We start from the raw sequence: 18,163 nt of genomic DNA, 5'->3' as shown, positions 1-18,163 counted from the left end.
TTATGCTTTTTGCTTCTCTCTTATGTTTTTTCCTCTACATTCTGACAAGGCTATTAGTTCTTAGGCCAGTAGCAGTGCAAGCTACTCACTTGCGGAACCTAAAATGCCACGTAGGCTAAAAAGCATCGTGTCCAAGTGATTCCCCGCAGTGCAAATGGCCTCATGGGTGAATTTGATTTTTCGTTTAAGCCCCTATCATTTTTGATTTCAGCCCTCATATTTTGGTTAATTTACAAATAAGTATAAATTTTATATTGAACACATTACAGTGGAGAAAATAATGCAAAATCTCAACCCTACCCAAGCACCCTCACAACCCCTCCACTTTCCCCACCCACCCAACCCATCCGGAGCTTCACCGATGACACCGCCGCCTCCAGACTCTCCCCACCTCGCCGACGAACTCCGCCGGTGGCGGCCTCTCCCCTCTCCCCCCACCTCGACGATGAACACCGACGCCGCCCGGAGAGCGAGGAGACCGACGCGGTGGCGTGGATCCGGAGTGCCGGCGGTCGAGGAGGCCGAGGCGGCGGTGTGGATCCGGAGCGACAACGGTTGAGGAGGCCGACGTGACATACTGGATCCGGAGCAGCGGCGGAGGCGGCAGCGACACGGATCTGGAGGGCGTCGACGACGACGACTCGACGACGGTAGCACGGCAGTGGGATCTGGAGGGCGTCGACAACGACGACTCGACGGCGGCGGCGGCACGGCGGCGACCCCGGCTCTCCTCTCCTCCCATGCCCGGCGTGGTCGTCCTCGCTTCCGAGACCGCGACCGACGACATCTCCCCGCCACCGCCGTCGCACTTCTCTTCCGCCCATCCTCTGGCTTCTCCCCTTCCTCACCGGAGGCCAGACTCGGTAGCGCGGCCAGTGAGCTACAAGCCCGCGTGAATCGCGTGGATGGTGACGACCAACGGAAATCGGTTTGGGGAAGAATGGGGAGGATTGGGGAGGGGACCGCAGAGCGCAGAGGTGCACAGTTTCTCTTTTGGGCGTAAGAAAACCGGATCCTAGCTAGGATGTGCAAAACCTTGCAAAGACACGGGGCACACTGCTTTTTCTCCTCCACATCAGATTTTGGCCTAGCTGGAGAACTAGGTAACGCTCCAACTCACTGCACTGTAAAGGGCCTTATGGGGGATAAAGGGGCTCGCCAAGGACTCGGCACTTATATACGTGGAGAAGAATCTTTTACATGACATGTTGATATTGAATGCCACAAACACTATGAATGGCCCTAGCCTACGCATGCGATAAAGAAAGAAGCTGACAGTGAGGGTGTGTTTGGTACATCTCCAACTCCTAAATTTAGCTCCAGGAGTTAGGTCTGGAGTGGAGTTGTGGAGCTGCTTAAACCCAGATCCACAACTCTAGTTTATTTTGTAAGAGAGCTCCACCCAGCTCCACTCCCAGTTTTAGTAGAGCTGAAACTGTTAGGCTCCAACTCCAGAAGAGGTGGAGCTGGAGCTAGAGCTGTGGCCAAACATGCCTGAGTGATGACACCGCTCCCCAACTTCATCGATCCATATTGGGTTTTGCTGCGTCCGGCCCTGGATCCATTGAGAAAAAGGCCATGACACGGGCCTATATTTTGGTCCGTGCTTGAACTTTTCGTTTTTGAAGGACGCCCTTGTTAAGATTTGGAACATCTGAGTTCAGTTGTTCCTTTTCTTTTTCATGGACGCCTAATTTCTGTGTTATTAATCCTTAGTAATATTCTCGGTTTCGTGTATGTACAAGAGAGAATGTTTAGAATAAGAGTTTGTATTTGGTTTTGTGCTCATCACTGAATTTATCCAAGTTGGAGCAGTACCCCATCCTCCAAAATACAAGTATTTATAGTATTTGAATTTAAACATAATATAAATATTTCCGGGGCACATTCCAACCATGGAAAGCAAAACATTTTCAACCAATCAAAAGCTGGGAAAGGTCCTAAGCAATATAAAATTCATATATTAATATTAATATTATTTTTGCTAAATAACCTAAATATATTTACAGTAGTATTTTGGAACGTATGGGGTAAATTTTAGGAAAAAGTACACCGAAGGTCCCTCAACTTGTCATCGAGTTACAAAATTGTCCCCCAATCGCAAAAAACCAGATACCGGGCATCCCTCAACTAACAAAACCGTTCACTTTAGATCCTTCGGTGGTTTTTACCCCGGTTTTGTCCGACGTGGCGGCTAAGTCAGCATGGGACCCACATGGGCCCCACATGTTAGCGTGGCCACGCCAGCTTCCTCTCTCTTTTCCCTTCTTCTCTCCCTTCCTCATCTCTCTCTCTCTTCTCAGCAAGGTCGGCAGTGCAAGGTGGCGACGCGACAGTGGTGATGGCGGTGACGCTGGTGTCGAAAGCGAGACAGACAGTGCCCACGAGGCGGCGGCAGCAGGGGGAGGAGCTGCGGGTGGGGGGAAGGAGCTGCGCGCGGGTGGTAGAGGAGCAGCGCGCGAGCGGCGGGGGGAGGAGCTGCGGGTGGCGTGGGGAGGAGCGGCGCGCAGGTACCACACGCTCTTCGCAGTGCTCCGGCAGTGGCGTGTCCCTCATGGACGCGGCGTTCGACCTCCGGCGGCGGAGGTGGACTGTGTCATCGAATCCGAGTCCGACCTCGTGTCCCACCTCACCGCCTCCACATCGTCGACCTCCTCCGCTGGGACCTCGACCTGCCCCGCGACTACCTCACCTCCATGAAGCGCTGCAGCTGCTGGTGAGGAGTATGGCGACCGGTGGAGCGTGGTGAGGAGGACGGCATCGATCCAGAGCAGAGGCTGGAGGAGGGCACCCAACCGCCGGAGTCGGTTAGCCTCCCCACCTCCTCCCTCTTCGTGTGTGCTCGATGGCGCTGGTGGCGTCGCCAGAACTCCTCACCGCCTCGCCTCCGGCTTCTCCTCCGCCGCCGCTTCGAGTCCATGGGACACTAAAGAGAGGAGCACGAGCCCCCTAGCCCCACCGCAAATGGTGCTCGCGGAGGCAGTGCTACGGCCGTGGCTGGCGACGGAACCACAGGAGTTGAGGGTGGAGCTGGGCCTGCTCTGCTCCCGCGTTGTCGCGTGCAGAGTGGAGCTTGAAGCGCATCACTCAGTGATGCCATGCCGGGGTCCTTCCTGGCCATGGTCGACCTCGTGGCCGTCACCGAGGTCAAGCTTGTCGCCTCGTGCTGGTCCGCCCCTGGGCTCGACGCCGTCGTGCGTGGCGTGACCCGTCGACAAGCCTGCCCAAGTCCCGGAGAGGAGAAGAAGAGTGATAGAGAGGAGGAAGGGAGAGAAGTGGGAAGAGAAAGAGGGTGATGTCATGGATTAGTATGACATATGGGGCCCACGTGGGTCTCACGCTGACTCAGCCACCACAACGGACAAAACCAGGGTCAAAACTATCGAAGGACCAAAAGCAAACAATTTTGTTAATTGAAGGACACCTGGTATCTAGTTTTGCTATTGGGGACGATTTTGTATCTCGATGACAAGTTGAGGGACCTTGAGTGTACTTTTTCCTAAATTTTAAACATTTCGGACTGGGCTGACCAATACGGCTGATACCAATATCTGGGCCGATCAATCTAGGATAATTGCACAAAGGTTATGCCAGATTGCCAGAACAAACTTATCAATGGAGGCCTGTACTAAAATTGGACAGTTGACGGTTCATACAACCCTTACAATCTGAGAGAATAGTCAAAAAGAAAAAAAAAACTCTGAGGAAAAAGACAATAGTCTGGACTCTGGAGATGTCCGAATGTCCGATCACCATCTTCTTGATGCGTCAAGCCGTCAATCACCTTGTTAGGGAGTGCTGTCACACATTGACGGAGCCCCGGCGAGCCATCAACTCGTCCATCAGAATTCCAACATCATCGTACGACGACCCACCCTTCTCCAGCGCGCCCCTCGCCTTCACGCCCAGCTCCGTCGCCTTTTTCCGTATCGCCTCGCCCTCCTCGCCGTCGCCCATCACTCTCCCTATGGCTCCCGCGACCACCTCGCCGCCGATGATCACCCGGCGGTTCTCCAGCTTCGACGCGAAGTCCATGGAGCCGACGCCGACACCCACCTCGAGCACCTCCGTGATGAGCTTCTCGTTGTAGAACTGGTCGGCGTACCGTGGCCACGTCACCATCGGCACGCCGGCGGTCACGGCCTCCAGCGTCGAGTTCCACCCGCAGTGCGTCACGAACCCGCCGACGGCCGGGTGGTTCAGGATGAGCATCTGCGGCGCCCAGCCCCGGATGGTGAGGCCGCGTTCGCCGCGCGGCGCGATCAGCTCGGCGAAGCCCTCGGGCATCCACTCCGACGCGTCGGCGTCCGCGCCGTTGATAACCCACACGAAGTTCTTGCCGGAGAGGTCGAGTCCTCGGGCGAGCTCCCGCATCTCCGCCGGCGAGAAGCTGGATAGCGTGCCGAAGGAGACGTACACCACCGAGCCGCGTGGCTTCGCGTCGAGCCACCGCAGGTAGCCGTCGGCGTCCGGCGAGAGCTCGCTGGTACCTCGCACCGCCACGTCCTTGTTCGCAAGAGCGACCGGCCCGACGAGCCACACGCGGCGGCCGAGCGTCGTGCGGTAGTGCTCGACGTAGTCCGGCTCCAGCTCGTGGAAGCTGTTGAACACCTCGCCGAAGCTCCTCTGGTCGGCGGCGTCTATGCTCTGGAACATCTCCCAGTGGTCCGGCCGCTTCTTCGGGTCCATCATTTGGCTCCGCCTCAGCTCGACGCAGTGAGGCAAGCCCGGCAGGGGCACGACGGCGTCGGGGTCGTCGGGGGCGGTCTCCAGCGGGTTGTTGCGCAGCATGCTGTTGGTGCAGGCCCTCGCGAACACGCTGGTGCCGAGGAACCCCAGCCGCGGGACGCCGTGCTCGGCGGTGGCGTCCGCGGCCCACCTGAAGAAGCTGTCCACCACGGCGGCGTCGACGTGGTGCTCCGACAGGTACCGGTCGAAGGGCTCATGGAGCAGCCTAATGCCAAGGAAGAACTTGTCACGGTCGTCCTGTGTCGTAAGCGCCGTGCCACTCTCGAAGCCCGGCGGGAGCCCAACGTCCGGAAATGGCACGACGGTGAGTTCGATCGCCAGGCCGCCGTTGTTGCGACGGAACGAGTCGTTGGCACGGTCCACGGCCGAGCGGATCACGGCGGCGTTGACAGGGGTGGTGAGGATGGTGCACCTGACGCCACGAGCGGCGAACAGAGCGGCCATGTCGGCGATCGGGATGAGATGACCGGGCGCGAGGAATGGGAAGAAGAGGATGTGCAGTGGCTGCTGCTCATCCTTGATAGCCATGTGTGACCTAGTCAGCTAGAACAGAGTAGAATGCTAGTTCAGAACTTGAAAGCAGAGTGTGTTGCAAGTCCAAAACTTCAGATGCCTGAAAACTTTGTGCTCTACGGAAGACCGGAACCACCCATTTTATAGGGTCTAATCGAAATGACTTCAGTTCTCATTATCGAGCGGAACCATCGAGGAAAACTAGAGTAATAAGTCGTATCTGACTTGGTGATCATCTCCCCAATTGCTTGGGGTGCCGTCCAAGTTTAGCACGGGCTCTGAATAATTGCGCAGGTAGTGAATACTTTTGGCAGAAATTTGTAAGAGGTAGAGTTTTTCTCACTTTGCGTTGATCCGAATGTATGAATAAGAATATTCAGCTTATGAATAATTCAACATAAATAACCGCGCGTTGGTGCCAAGAGAAAACTGACAAAGATGGGCGTACGTGCTGACGAGACGACTGAACAGCCTCCTGAGTTCTTCTGATACTGGTGGAGAAGAGCCGCCCCGGAACATGGGCACTTGCTTCGTCACCGCTTACGTAAACTTCACATGGAACGCTCGTGGTGAACGACGCAGTGACGCGATTAGCATCACACAAAACAAAAAAGAGAATGGTGATGACTGATGACAGAAAACCAAAAATAGAAGGCCCTCTTCACTTCTTTAAGAGCCATTGTTTGGCGTATGATGCCTGGGTCGGAGATTTGGCCTTGGAGACAAACCCGCAAATCTCAGTGACCCTTGTGGAACAACTCGTGGCACTATAGATTGCAGTCCGTGGCATGCAGCTGGATGAAGAAGAACCGGACCAAATCACTTGGAAGTTCACAACTCATGGGCAGTACTCGGCTTCGTCAGCCTACAAAGCTCAGTGCATTGGCGCGCCAGGCACAACCTATGACCCGTTAATTTGGAGAGCTTGGGCGCGTGGGAATGTAAGCTTCACGCCTGGCTCATCATCCAGAACAGAGTATGGACCTCTGACCGTCTCACAAACAGGGGATGGCAGAACAACGGGCAGTGCCCCCTCTGTAGGAGAGAGGATGAAACGGCTTTGCACCTTGTTGCGGAATGTCGATATTCCAAAAGGATTTGGAGCATGGTAGCGAACTGGGTGGGATATCTTCACCTCGACCCTCGGCTTTGGGAGACGACTCAGACGATCAAGGATTGGTGGGAAACGCTTGCTGCTTCAGCAGGCATCCCCAAGCAGGCACCCTGATCCTCCTCGTTGTTTGGGAAATATGAAAGGAACACAATCGGAGAATCTTTGAGCATAAGGAGGCCACAACAAAGTACCTCATTGCAAAAATAAAAGAGGAGGCTGTCATGTGGGCGTGAGCGGGTGCCAAGAGACTGCGCGAGCTTATCCTGCATCTTGTATAGTGTACAGTTTTTTGGTTCTTGCCTTTTCTTTGCTCTAGGGGTTGCATTTTTCTCCTACTATATTCAATGAAAAAGCACACTCTCGTGCTGATTCCATTAAAAAATAAGATAAACTTCAAATTTTAGAACTTAATTTTATTTTTTTTCATCATAGTTTATTTTACAATATTTGCTTTGGAGTTGCTAAGGACACATATATAAAAATTTTACTCCCAAATAATTTTTTGTTTGCTGAAAAGCAATTTGGATAAGCGTATGAATAAGCGAAACAATGTGACCATCAGTCTTCACACAACGGAACTGCAGAATAATACCTAACTCCTTATATTTTAATATGAAGGTAGCATTATGTAATTAAGTATAGTTATTAAAAGTAGTGATAAAAAATATACAATGAGATTGTGTTGATATCTGAAACAATAAATAATACTCCATCCACATGGTTCTGGTTGCCTGTATACAACAGAGCACCATATCCATAGGTCCATAGTTGAGTGAGAAGGGCACTTAGAGAGACGATAATGAGTCGTCTCTTAGACTTATATGGAGCTATCATGTACTCCCCTTACCCCAAAATATATCTGTCTAAGAATGTTTTGGAGAAATTAAGGATTGTGTTATTGCGACGAAATGTCTAAAATGTTACCCAGTAATACACAAGGGGGTTGATGAGATTAAGGATGATATGGGTGGGGCTTGGGTCTTGAGGGCTAGTGGGGTGATAAGGCCACTAGGGGTAGCATGGGGTGTTTTTTTTTTGGAGGGGGGGAAGTCACCTTATACTTGTCTTAGGTAGACTTATTTGAGATAAAAATTAAGTTTAAAGATAGTTATATTTTTAAGATGGATGTAATAGCGCTTTTTTTCATGAGATAAGATGGTAGAACAAGAGGATAGAGCACAAAGAATTAGGATTCAGAAGGGCGCTAGGCTCTCGGGTCCTTCCGTTAGTCAGAGATTGATTTTCAAACGATGAAATTGAGAAGAGTCGAGTAATCTCAACTCCAGTCGATCTATAAAATGTTCTTTTAATAGAGAGATTCGTCACTTAAACATATACAACATGGGTGCTAATATAGAGGATAATTGTGTCTTCTAAATTAGGACCATCTCATAGCCGTTCAATCAAAATACGGTGTATCAGGTCATATGCTATGGTTACTATGCTATTGTGCACAAACATCCCTGCACCTTTATATAGCCATCTGCCATTGCATACTTGCATGCATGTTGCACCAGGAGGATCCCGTTCCGGTGTATGAGTATACCTTTGTATAATTGTAAATGTTTGAATTGGTGGAAATAATACCAGGTAGAAGGGAAGTGTATAGAATAGGACCATCTATACTACCATAAAGAAAAAGGTTTTGGCCTGCTATATATTTTTGCTATGTGTTGGAATTTTAAATATGTCTTATTGATCAATGAAAAACCTAAAAAAAATCATGCTACAACCGCTTACTGATTTTTGTGTGCATCTAACAAAAGTTGTGGTGATGACATAGAGCTCGTAAAATCTATCAACTTATTAAAGGAACAGAAAAAAAAAAAAGCCTCCATGTTGGCTCTCATGGCCTAGAAATTCTCATATTAATATGGGAAAAAATAGAGCCCATACAGGAATACAATTTTAAAATAGCTTAAATTTGGAACTAACAATAAGGAATATAGAAAGATAAGACTAGAGTCCATACCGGTATAATATTTACACATTAGTAGTTTTGTAAATTTAGTACAAATTTTAAAATTATGTTGTTATTTTAATATTAAAATAAGAATGTATATATGCTATTATATAAGAGAAAATATAATAATGCTAGCCGCGAAATCAGCGCGGACCACTATGCTAGTTTACTTGAGACAAAATGGCATGTCTTATTGTCATGGTCTGGGTTCAATCAACATGCATGGTAACTAGCCATTCCTTTTCTTTTTTGACTGAAAACTAGCCATTCTTTTGTTGCATTCTTTTGAAAACAAATGCATTATGTAAGTGGTTTCTATTCAACGAGACAGACAGACAACCCACAATTCCTGATGAGTCGTCCTTATAACCTCGTGTCCAATTTCCCATTTTAAGCATTACTCTCAAAATCTTTGATGCACCCTTCTATGTTTGAGGTGATGCATTTAGCAAAGGCAAAAGTTTGGATAGAAAAGCAAGGAACAGTGAGCCACGCTTGCCTAACAAGTAAAGTAGTGCCTCTTTGTGTACTTTCTTCTCTTGCAAGTGTAGGGTGAGAGAGCTCTTCTTTTTTTTCTACATTTTGTGGTTCTTTTTATGACACATGGTAATAGTCACCACTACAAATGTGACCATAAATAGAGATTAGAGAGTAGTACTACTCAATGGCAGTACATCCCGCGCCACAAGATCAACCATTGTACCCCACCTCTAATTATCACTTTAGCCTTGGTCAATGGTCACAATACCGTCTCATCATCTGGTCACCGCTCTCATGCTATCTCCTAGCTGCGGTAGTGCCACCACAAAACCGATTTGCCTTGTGTATTGTACATACGTAACAAAGGCTGAGGGCTTATTTGGTTTGGAGGAACTTTTAGGGCTTGTTCAAAATATAGAAATAGTAAAATTAGAGGAATAGAAAAGGCTAAGGGATTTGATAGGAACACGTAGGTAAAACAGACGATTTGAAAATACATGAATTTTATAGGATGGGTGCTTGGATGGTTGCAAGAAACATAGGAATAATTATGGAGGAATGCAATGTAAATAACCAACAAACAAATATAAAACCAGTTGACAACTAGGTCTAGTGCACTACTGGGGTCACATGGTCATCAGTGAGCAAAGAAATAATCTTGATTTCGTTGACTGAGTGCATAATTTTTCACATGAGACTGATGATGTGAAAATATGGTGACCTGAGACATTTGCTTAACTCCAGTATAGATCTAAGGCTAGTCTTGAGGGCGTGCCAGCTGATTTTTAAGACTGGATTGGTGGCCTTACATAGCTCTTTTGCCTCTGCTTTTTATCCAAATACGAAGTCATCATGTGCATGTGGTCATGTGCTGCCGATTGACAGTTAGCATGACCTGAGAAATTAGACACAAGGGCATGGCGAGAAGGTCGCCAATTTGCCGGTCTCATTTTTAGGACGTAACGAACCGGCGGTCGAGCTTGTCAGCAATTTAAAGTGCACATGCATTCGCTAGCCACGTTGAGACTAGAGCCGTACGTTCACTTAGCAGAGAACAACATCCAGGAACGTATAAATAGAACCAAATCTCAGTAGTATTAGTACCGGGGCCACTGCACATGCAGTGACGCAGATACAACAACGTGTGTTGTCAAAAAGATTCGGAATTACAGATTCACTCATTTGCATGTGCTACTATTAAATCTTAGCTTGTACTATTGTCGTAGCTTTCTGAAGTATCAGAATTCAGAACCTCACAGAGTGCAGAAGAGCATCTTTTTAACCTCGCCAAAAAAGTTCTCTCACGAACAAAAAGCGAGATCAAGTATCTGAAACATCCGCCTCTACAAGCAAGTATAGAGACATCGTTGATGATTTCTGTATCTTGTATCTTCTCTCTATAGGCTATAGTGCTATTATATTCGCTAGCTAGTTGCTGCAGCGCGCGCGGTTAATTGGTTTGCGTGGCGCGCGTCACACCACGTCTGAAACCGGCATCGTCTCCCAGAAGTTGTCCACGAAGTTCCAGAAGCCGTCATTGAAACCGAACTCAGTCGGGACGAACTGCGCGGCGGCGGCGGCGGCGGCGACCTCGTCCGTGCCGGCCATTTCGAGGTGGTGGTCGGCGGCGAAGGAGACAAGCTCCGGGTGAGGGAAGCTGCTCGCCTGCATGTACTCATCCCAGACGCCGGGGCTGGCCTGGCTCTGGCCGCTCGACGCCGACGTCGAAGCCGCCTCGCTGGTGGTGGTGGACATGCCCATGCCCATGGCGTCCTCGCACGGCTCCTGCAGCAGCTGGCTCCTGCCGCGCGGCTTCCTGTGTATCTTGGTCCTCCAGTAGTTCTTGATCTCGTTGTCGGTCCGGCCGGGGAGGTGCTTGGCGATCTTGGACCACCTGTTCCCCCACCGGGAGTGGAGCTCCCGGATGACCATGTCCTCCTCCGGCGTGATGCTGCCCCGCCGCACCCCGGGCCTCAGGTAGTTGAGCCACCGCAGCCTGCAGCTCTTCCCGTTCCGGTTCAGCCCTGAATTGGGACATCACATCGTCGCGAGATAATTAAGCTTCGATCGATCAAATCCGAACAACAATTTCCAGCAACAAAGAAGGAACATCGAGCGACGAGCGTGTAGCTAGCTTACCGGCAGAGCGCGCGAGGTTGTCCCAGGATCCTTCGCCGTTTTGCGAGATGTAGCTCACGAGGATGAGGTCCTCCTCCAGCGTCCACGGGCCCTTGCGCACCGCCGGCTCGCCGGCGCGGCCGCACATCCTGGTGGCCATCGTATAGCTAGCGTGCCGAGGAACAGAGAGCAGAGCAGAGCAGAGACGGGTCAGGGGCGATGGATTTGCTGCCGCACACTTGGATCCTGATTGATCGGACACCCGGCGCCGTCGGTGTTTATATAGACGCGACGAGGTCACGAGGCTCTACGCATTGCGCACATGTTTGTGTGTGGAGCCACATGCTCTCCGGCGTCGTGGCTAGCTTGCGAAATGCTGCAAACTTGCCGAGTTTGGCAAAAGAAAAGGGATGCTTTCTTTTGAGGCGCTTCCATTTCGGGACGGCGGGTACAAGTCCAAACCTGTCCGTATTGACGGATCATCTTTTGAGGGAACGGGCTCATCCACAATGTGGATAAAGTCCACAGAATGATTGAATCGAAAAACTAGTCTTTTTTTTTCAAAAAAACAAAAACTGGAGTTATCCATTGGTCTTTCACATAGGCTGTGTTTAGATTTAGAGGTGTAAAGTTTTAGCGTGTCACATCAAATATACGGATACATATTTAAAGTATTAAACAGTCTAATAACAAAACAAATTACAGAATCCGCCTATAAACCGCGGGACGAATTTATTAAACATAATTAATTTGTCACTACCAAATGTTTACTGTAGCACCATATTGTCATATCATAGCACAATTAGGCTTAAAAGATTCGTCTCGCATTTTACACGCAATTTGTGTAATTAGTTATTTTTTCGTTTATATTTAATACTCGATGCATGTGTCCAAATATTCGATGTGATAGGATATAAAATTTTGTCGGGATCTAAACAGGGCCCTTATATGTTAAAAGTTACATATGTATAGCAAGCGCACATGCATCCTGCAAGCTCAACCATACACTCGCCGGCCACCTCAAAAATCTATGTCACTCTAGTTAACTCGTCACAAAGTCCTTGCCTAGCTTGCCAAACAAAATTAAAACACAGTGCAGTCTTAATCTTTGCATGCTGTTTGAGTAATTAGCTAGCTATAGCAGATTATATTCTCATCAAGCCCATGCTGCCCAGAAATAGCCGGCTAAGAGCAAGTTTAATAGTATAGCCCACTACTAACTCCAAATCATTTATAGTTAATGTAATAGCCAATTCATACAATAGTTGCTTATATACTATTAATACCTGGTCCCATCTGTCATACACACATTACGTCTTGGAGTCCGTGCTGCAGCTGGCTATAGATATGTAGCCCGTTGTTCTTCTCTCCTTTCCTTTATCTCTTTAAAATATGTTTATAGCTGACTTATAGCCTACTATTGTACCTGCTCTAAGCCGCATCATATTTTGGTGGTGTTATTTTCTCTTGAAGATGGAGATGAAGTTTTTACGTAAAACGAGGTGATATTAATGTATGAATGATTGAGTTTTAATTATTACAAGCTTGAAAAATAAATTATTATAATATTTTAGAGCAACTTTCATATAGAAAATTTTCACACGAAACATACCGTTTAGCAGTTTAAAAAGCGTGCCATAAAAATTTTAATTTTTATCCGACTCTTGTTCGATAAAAGAACAGCACCTTTACCTTTCTTCTCTTCTTTTGCCAGCTCCACTTGACAGTGAACAAAGCCACGTGCACGTTAGCTGATCACTCGCGCGTCTCGCCTCACGTGTCTGCTGCCACTCTGCCAGCGTGTCGCTGTTCTCGCGCCCGAAATGGAAGTGGCTCCGCCTTGGCTCGCGCTCGGAACTGGTTTGGCGATCTGCCGGATTGGTGAGCTCTCGACGGCTCACGGTGAGCTAAACGCGACGAGGTAGGCCACGTTTAATTTCCCGGTGGGAGAAAAATATTCGCGTCAATAGAGAGTGGAGAATCGTAGATATTTGTTCGTCTGTTGGAATCGGACTCTACCCGCTTGTTGTCTCTCACCTTAAAGTCGAGTTTATAATTGCATAATAACATAAATCTTCATTTCTTATCAAAATTATTTAAGATGGACCTTAAGGCATCATTGACAGTTGATAGACGTGACATCCTAGTTAGCAAAAACAAAATAGAAATTATACGACTCACGTGTAAGTGAGAGGGAAAAAAATGCATCTTTAAAACTTTCCAGACTTCCCAGTATCTCGTGTGCGTGGTGAAGGCCAGCGTCATGGCATGTAAGCTCAACGTTTCCATTAGGCGTTACTGGTATCTGGATGGCAGATATGGCATCCCGTCGCCGATTAGCCCCATGGACCATGCGACACTTCATGCGGCGCCATCGCCACGCGGTGGGTGGCGCCACCGCGATGCAGGTGAGGTTTGGGTCGGGCTTGGTATTCTGGTCATACTTGAGGTGCCGGAGGAGGAGCAGCAGCATCAATGAAAGGCTGGCGGTCTTTGCCGTTGCCATTTGCTGTGTCATCGTCGTCCTCCACCACTACATGGTCCCGTGCCGCGCCACTGGAGGTCTTAGAGCTCAGGGGGAGCGGCGATGCGCCACTAACCTGTGTTGTTTCAGTGCCGGCACGACTGTGTTCTAGGTGGTGGAGTTTCAGGCGTACTGTGATCTTTGTCGGCAGCCGCTCGATGGTAAGGACATCTTCATGTACAGATGGGAAAGGAGAGGGCCTTTTGTAGCATGGAGTGTTGGTACCACGCAATCGTCAGGGGGCGAGTTCCAAAAAGAAAAGGAGTAGAAGCGTCACGCTACAACCGCCCCCTCAGCCCCAAGAGATGTCCCCAGCAAGGTCTTCGCCGCCCATCAATTATGGCGGCGAAGATCATCGGGTTGTCGTGCTCCAAGCGGACGAGCGTTGAGAGCAATGGTTAAATTACATGAACAACTAGCTAGACATCCGCTTCCTCCTCGGGATCACACCACCGCCAATCAGATCAAATTCTGTAGATGCTGCTCAATTGATTAGTCGATAGCATAAAAGTAATTGGTGAAGAGTTTTTGCGGTCTCCACCAGACCAAGTCCAAACCACATTGATGGATTCACAACACCCGCTCTTGCATGGACCGATCGGCACCACTCTCTGTTCACCACGGCTCAGGCATTAAAGATACAAGTTTTTTCTTCTCACTTACACATGGGTCTATGTATTTTTTTTGCTCACTAGAGCGCCACGTCAGTTAAACCCGTCGTCGATACTATCCTGGAATATGTCTTGAATGGTTGTGATAAGAGGTGAAGATTTCTCGTATTACGGTTCAGATATTAGATAGGGTACCGTTGGAATCGTACCAGAAGCAATGGAAATGAAAGTGCCGAAATCCTTCCCAAGAAAAATGGCCGAATGCCCAAACAAGTGAGGATTTTTTTTTTATCTCCAAACAAGTGAGGATATTTTTTTAGAGTTTAAAAAGTGAGGATTTTGGTAGGCTGCATAGTGCCAGGAGCCAGGTGAAGGGACGCGACCCAAATCGACCCAAGGCACCCATCGCGAGTGGCTTTGCCGTCCGATTACAATCCAAACGCTGAGAGTTGCTCCTCGTGCAACCGCTCCGCACCGCCAACGGCCAAACTGCTCCCGCACGCAAAAAAAAAAAAAAAAAAAAAAAAAAAAAAAAAAAAACCCGAGGCATCTGTAGCGGGCACCGCCCAATCGCTGCCGCGTGCGGGGGAAAAAATCGTCGAGTCCCCCACCACCATGGCCGCGCGCCTTCACCTCCGCCTCGGCCCCCGCCTCCGCGGGTTCGCGTCCTCCTTCGCCCCCCTCCTCGCCGCGCACCCCAGAGCACTGCCCCTCTCCCGCATGGGCTCGGTGGCGCCTCTCGCGGCGGCACGCGCCCGCCGCGGCTTCGGTTCCGCCGTCGCCACCGCGCCGCCGGCCGAGGACGAGGACTTCGCCACAGGTTAGCCGCCGCCTTCACGGCGCGTTCATCTGCTCAGGGGTTCCTCTGTGGTGCTTCTCACGCGGTTTGTTCTTCTTCTGCTTCTGGTGGCGTGTGTGCACGATGCAGCTGCTGACCTCCAGTTCGAGCCGCCGCTCAAGGTCGTGAAGTACCCCGACCCAATCCTACGGGCTCGCAACAAGCGCATCAACACCTTCGATGACAACCTCCGCAGCCTCACTGATGAGATGTTCGACGTTATGTACAAGTGAGTCTGGCGTTTGAGTCATATGTGCCTTTCGTTGCTGGGGTTTTCTGTTTGCGTGCGCCGATCTGTTTGATGAAATGCGCGTGAGGGTACCGTGCCACTCTTTTGACGAAATATGCATGAAAATGTTAAGTTGATCCTGCCATGGTGATTTTTTTTCTAGCGCTTCAGATTCAATATATGTTACTTTGTTAAATAACCAAATTAAGGTACCATTTGTGCTTACGAGGCTCCCTGGGCTTTAGAGAGGTCTAGTGTTTAACAGATCTCCAAGACTACTACGGCGTGATTTGAAGTGGTCGAAATTGTGTGGCATACTAGTTATTTCTGACATTATGTGAAATGCCTTGTTAAGTGGGGGAAATATCCAATCATATACCTTGCTATCATTTTTAGAAAGGCTTGCTATCTACTATTGCTCGAGAAGATATTCCTCCAATTGAACCATTGGTTTCTTGCTACAGGACTGATGGAATTGGTCTCTCTGCACCACAAGTTGGGGTGAATGTACAGCTTATGGTATTTAATCCAGCTGGTGTGAAGGGAGAAGGAGAGGAGATTGTCCTTGTCAACCCGGTTGTATACAAAATGTCGAAGAGATTGTTAGTGTATGAGGAAGGCTGCTTATCATTCCCTGGGATATATGCCAATGTGGTGGTGAGGATACTTTGTGTACAAGCCATATTGTTATCTGATGACTGTTGAAAGTCTACATGATATTCCCTCCTTTTTTAATAGATGACGCTGTTGGCTTTTGAACATCTGTTTGACCATTTGTCTTATTCAAAAATTTTATGCAAATGTATAAGATATAAATCATGCTTAAAGTACTATGAGTGATAAAACAGCTCACAACAAAATAAATTATAAATACATAATTTTTTTTAATAAGAAGAATGGTCAAACGTGTGATAAAAAGTCAACGACATCATCTATTAAAAAATGGAGGTATTACATTGGAAAATAATTGATTAAGCTTGTGTTTAAAAAAACAAAGGTAGTACATTGGAAAATAATTGATTAAGCTTGTGTGTTTGCACTGTGCTGCTGAATTCTTCATTCTGCGGACTGTTATATGCATTCAGTGAACAATCAGTGAAGTTGCCTGCTGAGATTAACCCTGCACGTTTTACTGAACTATATTTTTAACTATGCATTTGAGTTAAAGCAGTGATAACGTATTAACATGGTTATAACAAATGAACCATCCTTCAAATTCTGACCTTGTAACAATATGAGAATTCAAGAGTTGGTTACTCGTTTTAAGCCTACTACTAATATGCACATATTAACTAGATTTAACACAAAAGCACTATATAATTTAGAGACTGAAATACCCAAAAGTTTAGCAACATATAGATGTGAAATAGGCAAACAAAATTTCCATCATACTGCAGCTGTGTGTCCTTTGGGTGAATGACTTATGAATTATGATCACTTTATTCATGCAGAGACCAGACAATGTCAAAATTGATGCTCAGGATGTTACAGGGGCAAAGATTAAAGTTAAATTGTCAGGTCTGTCTGCAAGAGTTTTCCAACATGAATTTGATCATTTACAGGTACGTGCTTAACCATGGTAAAAGTTAAATAAATTGTCAAGACTGTCTGTAAAGGTTTGCCAGCAGCTACTCTTTCGCTTCAGTTTCCTTCTGTAGCGAACATATGCAAGGGTCCACCAAATCAAGCTCATGCTTATACTTACCTGTCCAGGCTACTTTTGATAAAGAACCCAAATTAGGGATAACTCAATTTTCAATGTGGGATGGGTGCGTATAAAGCATATACCATTCAACACCATAATCTAGAGATCAATTTCTCCAATTATTTAAGACATATTGGAGCATATATACCCTTGCTGTTTTTCCCTCAAGCAACCTAATAACGGTTCAACATATTATTTCTAACCATTTAATTGTGGATGTGCAGGGGATTCTTTTCTTTGACAGGATGTCTCTTGATGTTCTTGAGAGCGTGCGTGAGGGACTGAAGGTTTGTAAAAACGTCATTATAGTGCAAAATAATGAGATTGCATCGAAATTCTATCTGATAGCAGTTGTTAATGCTAGAACTGTTTAATAACATATTATTCCTTTGTTTTGAATGTATTCTTCACTTTTTCTACCAGAGTTACAAATATTGAGTTTTTAGTGTATCAAGAGTTTGCTATATCTTTTGCCTTTTAACTCAAAATTTTATATTTCAACATCCTCCCAGCTAAGGCACCTCTCATGTGGCTTCAACTAATAACTGTGCATAAGTATTTCTGTAGGCTGGCATGCCTGTATATATATTTTTTACAACACATTTTACGACAAACTTGTTTTGCTCACATGAAGTCAAAACTCCACTTTTACAATAGGACCTAGAGAAGAAATATGAGGAAAGTACAGGGCTAGTAAGCCCTGAAAATATTGAGAACTACAAAGGAAGAAAGGATCTCATTAGTTTCTCAAGATGAATAGCTTTCGGTAGGTTTGTTACTCTGTTTCATCCTAATACCTTTCAATTTGATTGACTTCCCATCTTGTAATAGGCAATGCTGAAAATTCTATCTCTGGTACTTCTTGAACAGGTTCTGGCAGTTTTTCAAAACATCCTGCTGAGCTTCACATTGAAGATTGTGTATTAGAACAGTTGCCAGTATCACATATTCTTCTGTCATTCTACTTTTTGCCAGTCTTGCTGTATCTAGTTTTGTGCAACACCAGTGATATTACAACCAGAAATTATGCTAGTGATGAATGAGCTGTATTTCCTAAGAAGGAATATGTGAACAATATTAGTGTTTGCATATATATGATTTTTTAGAAGATACTGTACTTTATCATTTTTCACAAAATTGTTCATGTAATGGCCTCTTCTCTCAAACTATATTTAGGGAAAAAAATCCTAATTGAGCAAAACAAATAACACTATGGCAGTGACACAGATATGTATTTTACAATGAGATAGGTGGATGGTTGGTAACAAAAACTCGCATATGCATTTTTCTCATTGACCAGAACATTTATTAATATTATA

The 18,163-nt window shown here is 47.1% G+C and overlaps 3 protein-coding genes across 4 annotated transcripts in view; 1 reads left to right on the top strand and 2 right to left on the bottom strand.

Moving 5' to 3' along the window:
* Positions 1-3,430: 3,430 nt before the first annotated feature.
* Positions 3,431-5,362, bottom strand: LOC127769307 (anthocyanin 3'-O-beta-glucosyltransferase-like). The gene has a single exon (XM_052294850.1). It carries the CDS (start codon positions 5,275-5,277, stop codon positions 3,802-3,804), a length of 1,476 nt encoding a protein of 491 aa, XP_052150810.1. The 5' UTR covers positions 5,278-5,362; the 3' UTR covers positions 3,431-3,801.
* A 4,701-nt stretch (positions 5,363-10,063) lies between these two features.
* LOC127753892 (MYB-like transcription factor EOBI) lies at positions 10,064-11,170 on the bottom strand. Its single transcript, XM_052279342.1, has 2 exons — positions 10,959-11,170; positions 10,064-10,843 (listed from the first exon to the last, which is right to left on the bottom strand). Exons 1-2 carry the CDS (start codon positions 11,095-11,097, stop codon positions 10,293-10,295), a joined length of 690 nt encoding a protein of 229 aa, XP_052135302.1. The 5' UTR covers positions 11,098-11,170; the 3' UTR covers positions 10,064-10,292.
* Positions 11,171-14,639: 3,469 nt separating this feature from the next.
* LOC127770427 (peptide deformylase 1B, chloroplastic) overlaps positions 14,640-18,163 on the top strand; it is a 75,871-nt gene continuing 72,347 nt past the window's right edge. The window contains exons 1-7 of one of the 2 annotated variants that reach the window (XM_052296151.1): positions 14,640-14,892; positions 15,001-15,139; positions 15,604-15,796; positions 16,591-16,701; positions 17,069-17,131; positions 17,502-17,610; positions 17,715-18,115. In XM_052296151.1, the coding sequence (XP_052152111.1) occupies positions 14,688-14,892; positions 15,001-15,139; positions 15,604-15,796; positions 16,591-16,701; positions 17,069-17,131; positions 17,502-17,600 (810 nt within the window). In that variant the 5' untranslated portion in view covers positions 14,640-14,687 and the 3' untranslated portion in view covers positions 17,601-17,610; positions 17,715-18,115. Of the gene's footprint in view, positions 14,893-15,000; positions 15,140-15,603; positions 15,797-16,590; positions 16,702-17,068; positions 17,132-17,501; positions 17,611-17,714; positions 18,116-18,163 lie in introns of those variants that run through there. The other variant, XM_052296158.1, reaches the window with a different exon arrangement.

This window comes from Oryza glaberrima, chromosome 1, assembly GCF_000147395.1.
Source record: "Oryza glaberrima chromosome 1, OglaRS2, whole genome shotgun sequence".
Taxonomy (NCBI): Eukaryota; Viridiplantae; Streptophyta; class Magnoliopsida; order Poales; family Poaceae; genus Oryza; species Oryza glaberrima.
Note: the sequence above shows the minus strand (reverse complement) of the source record. Positions and strands in the feature narration are given on the sequence as shown.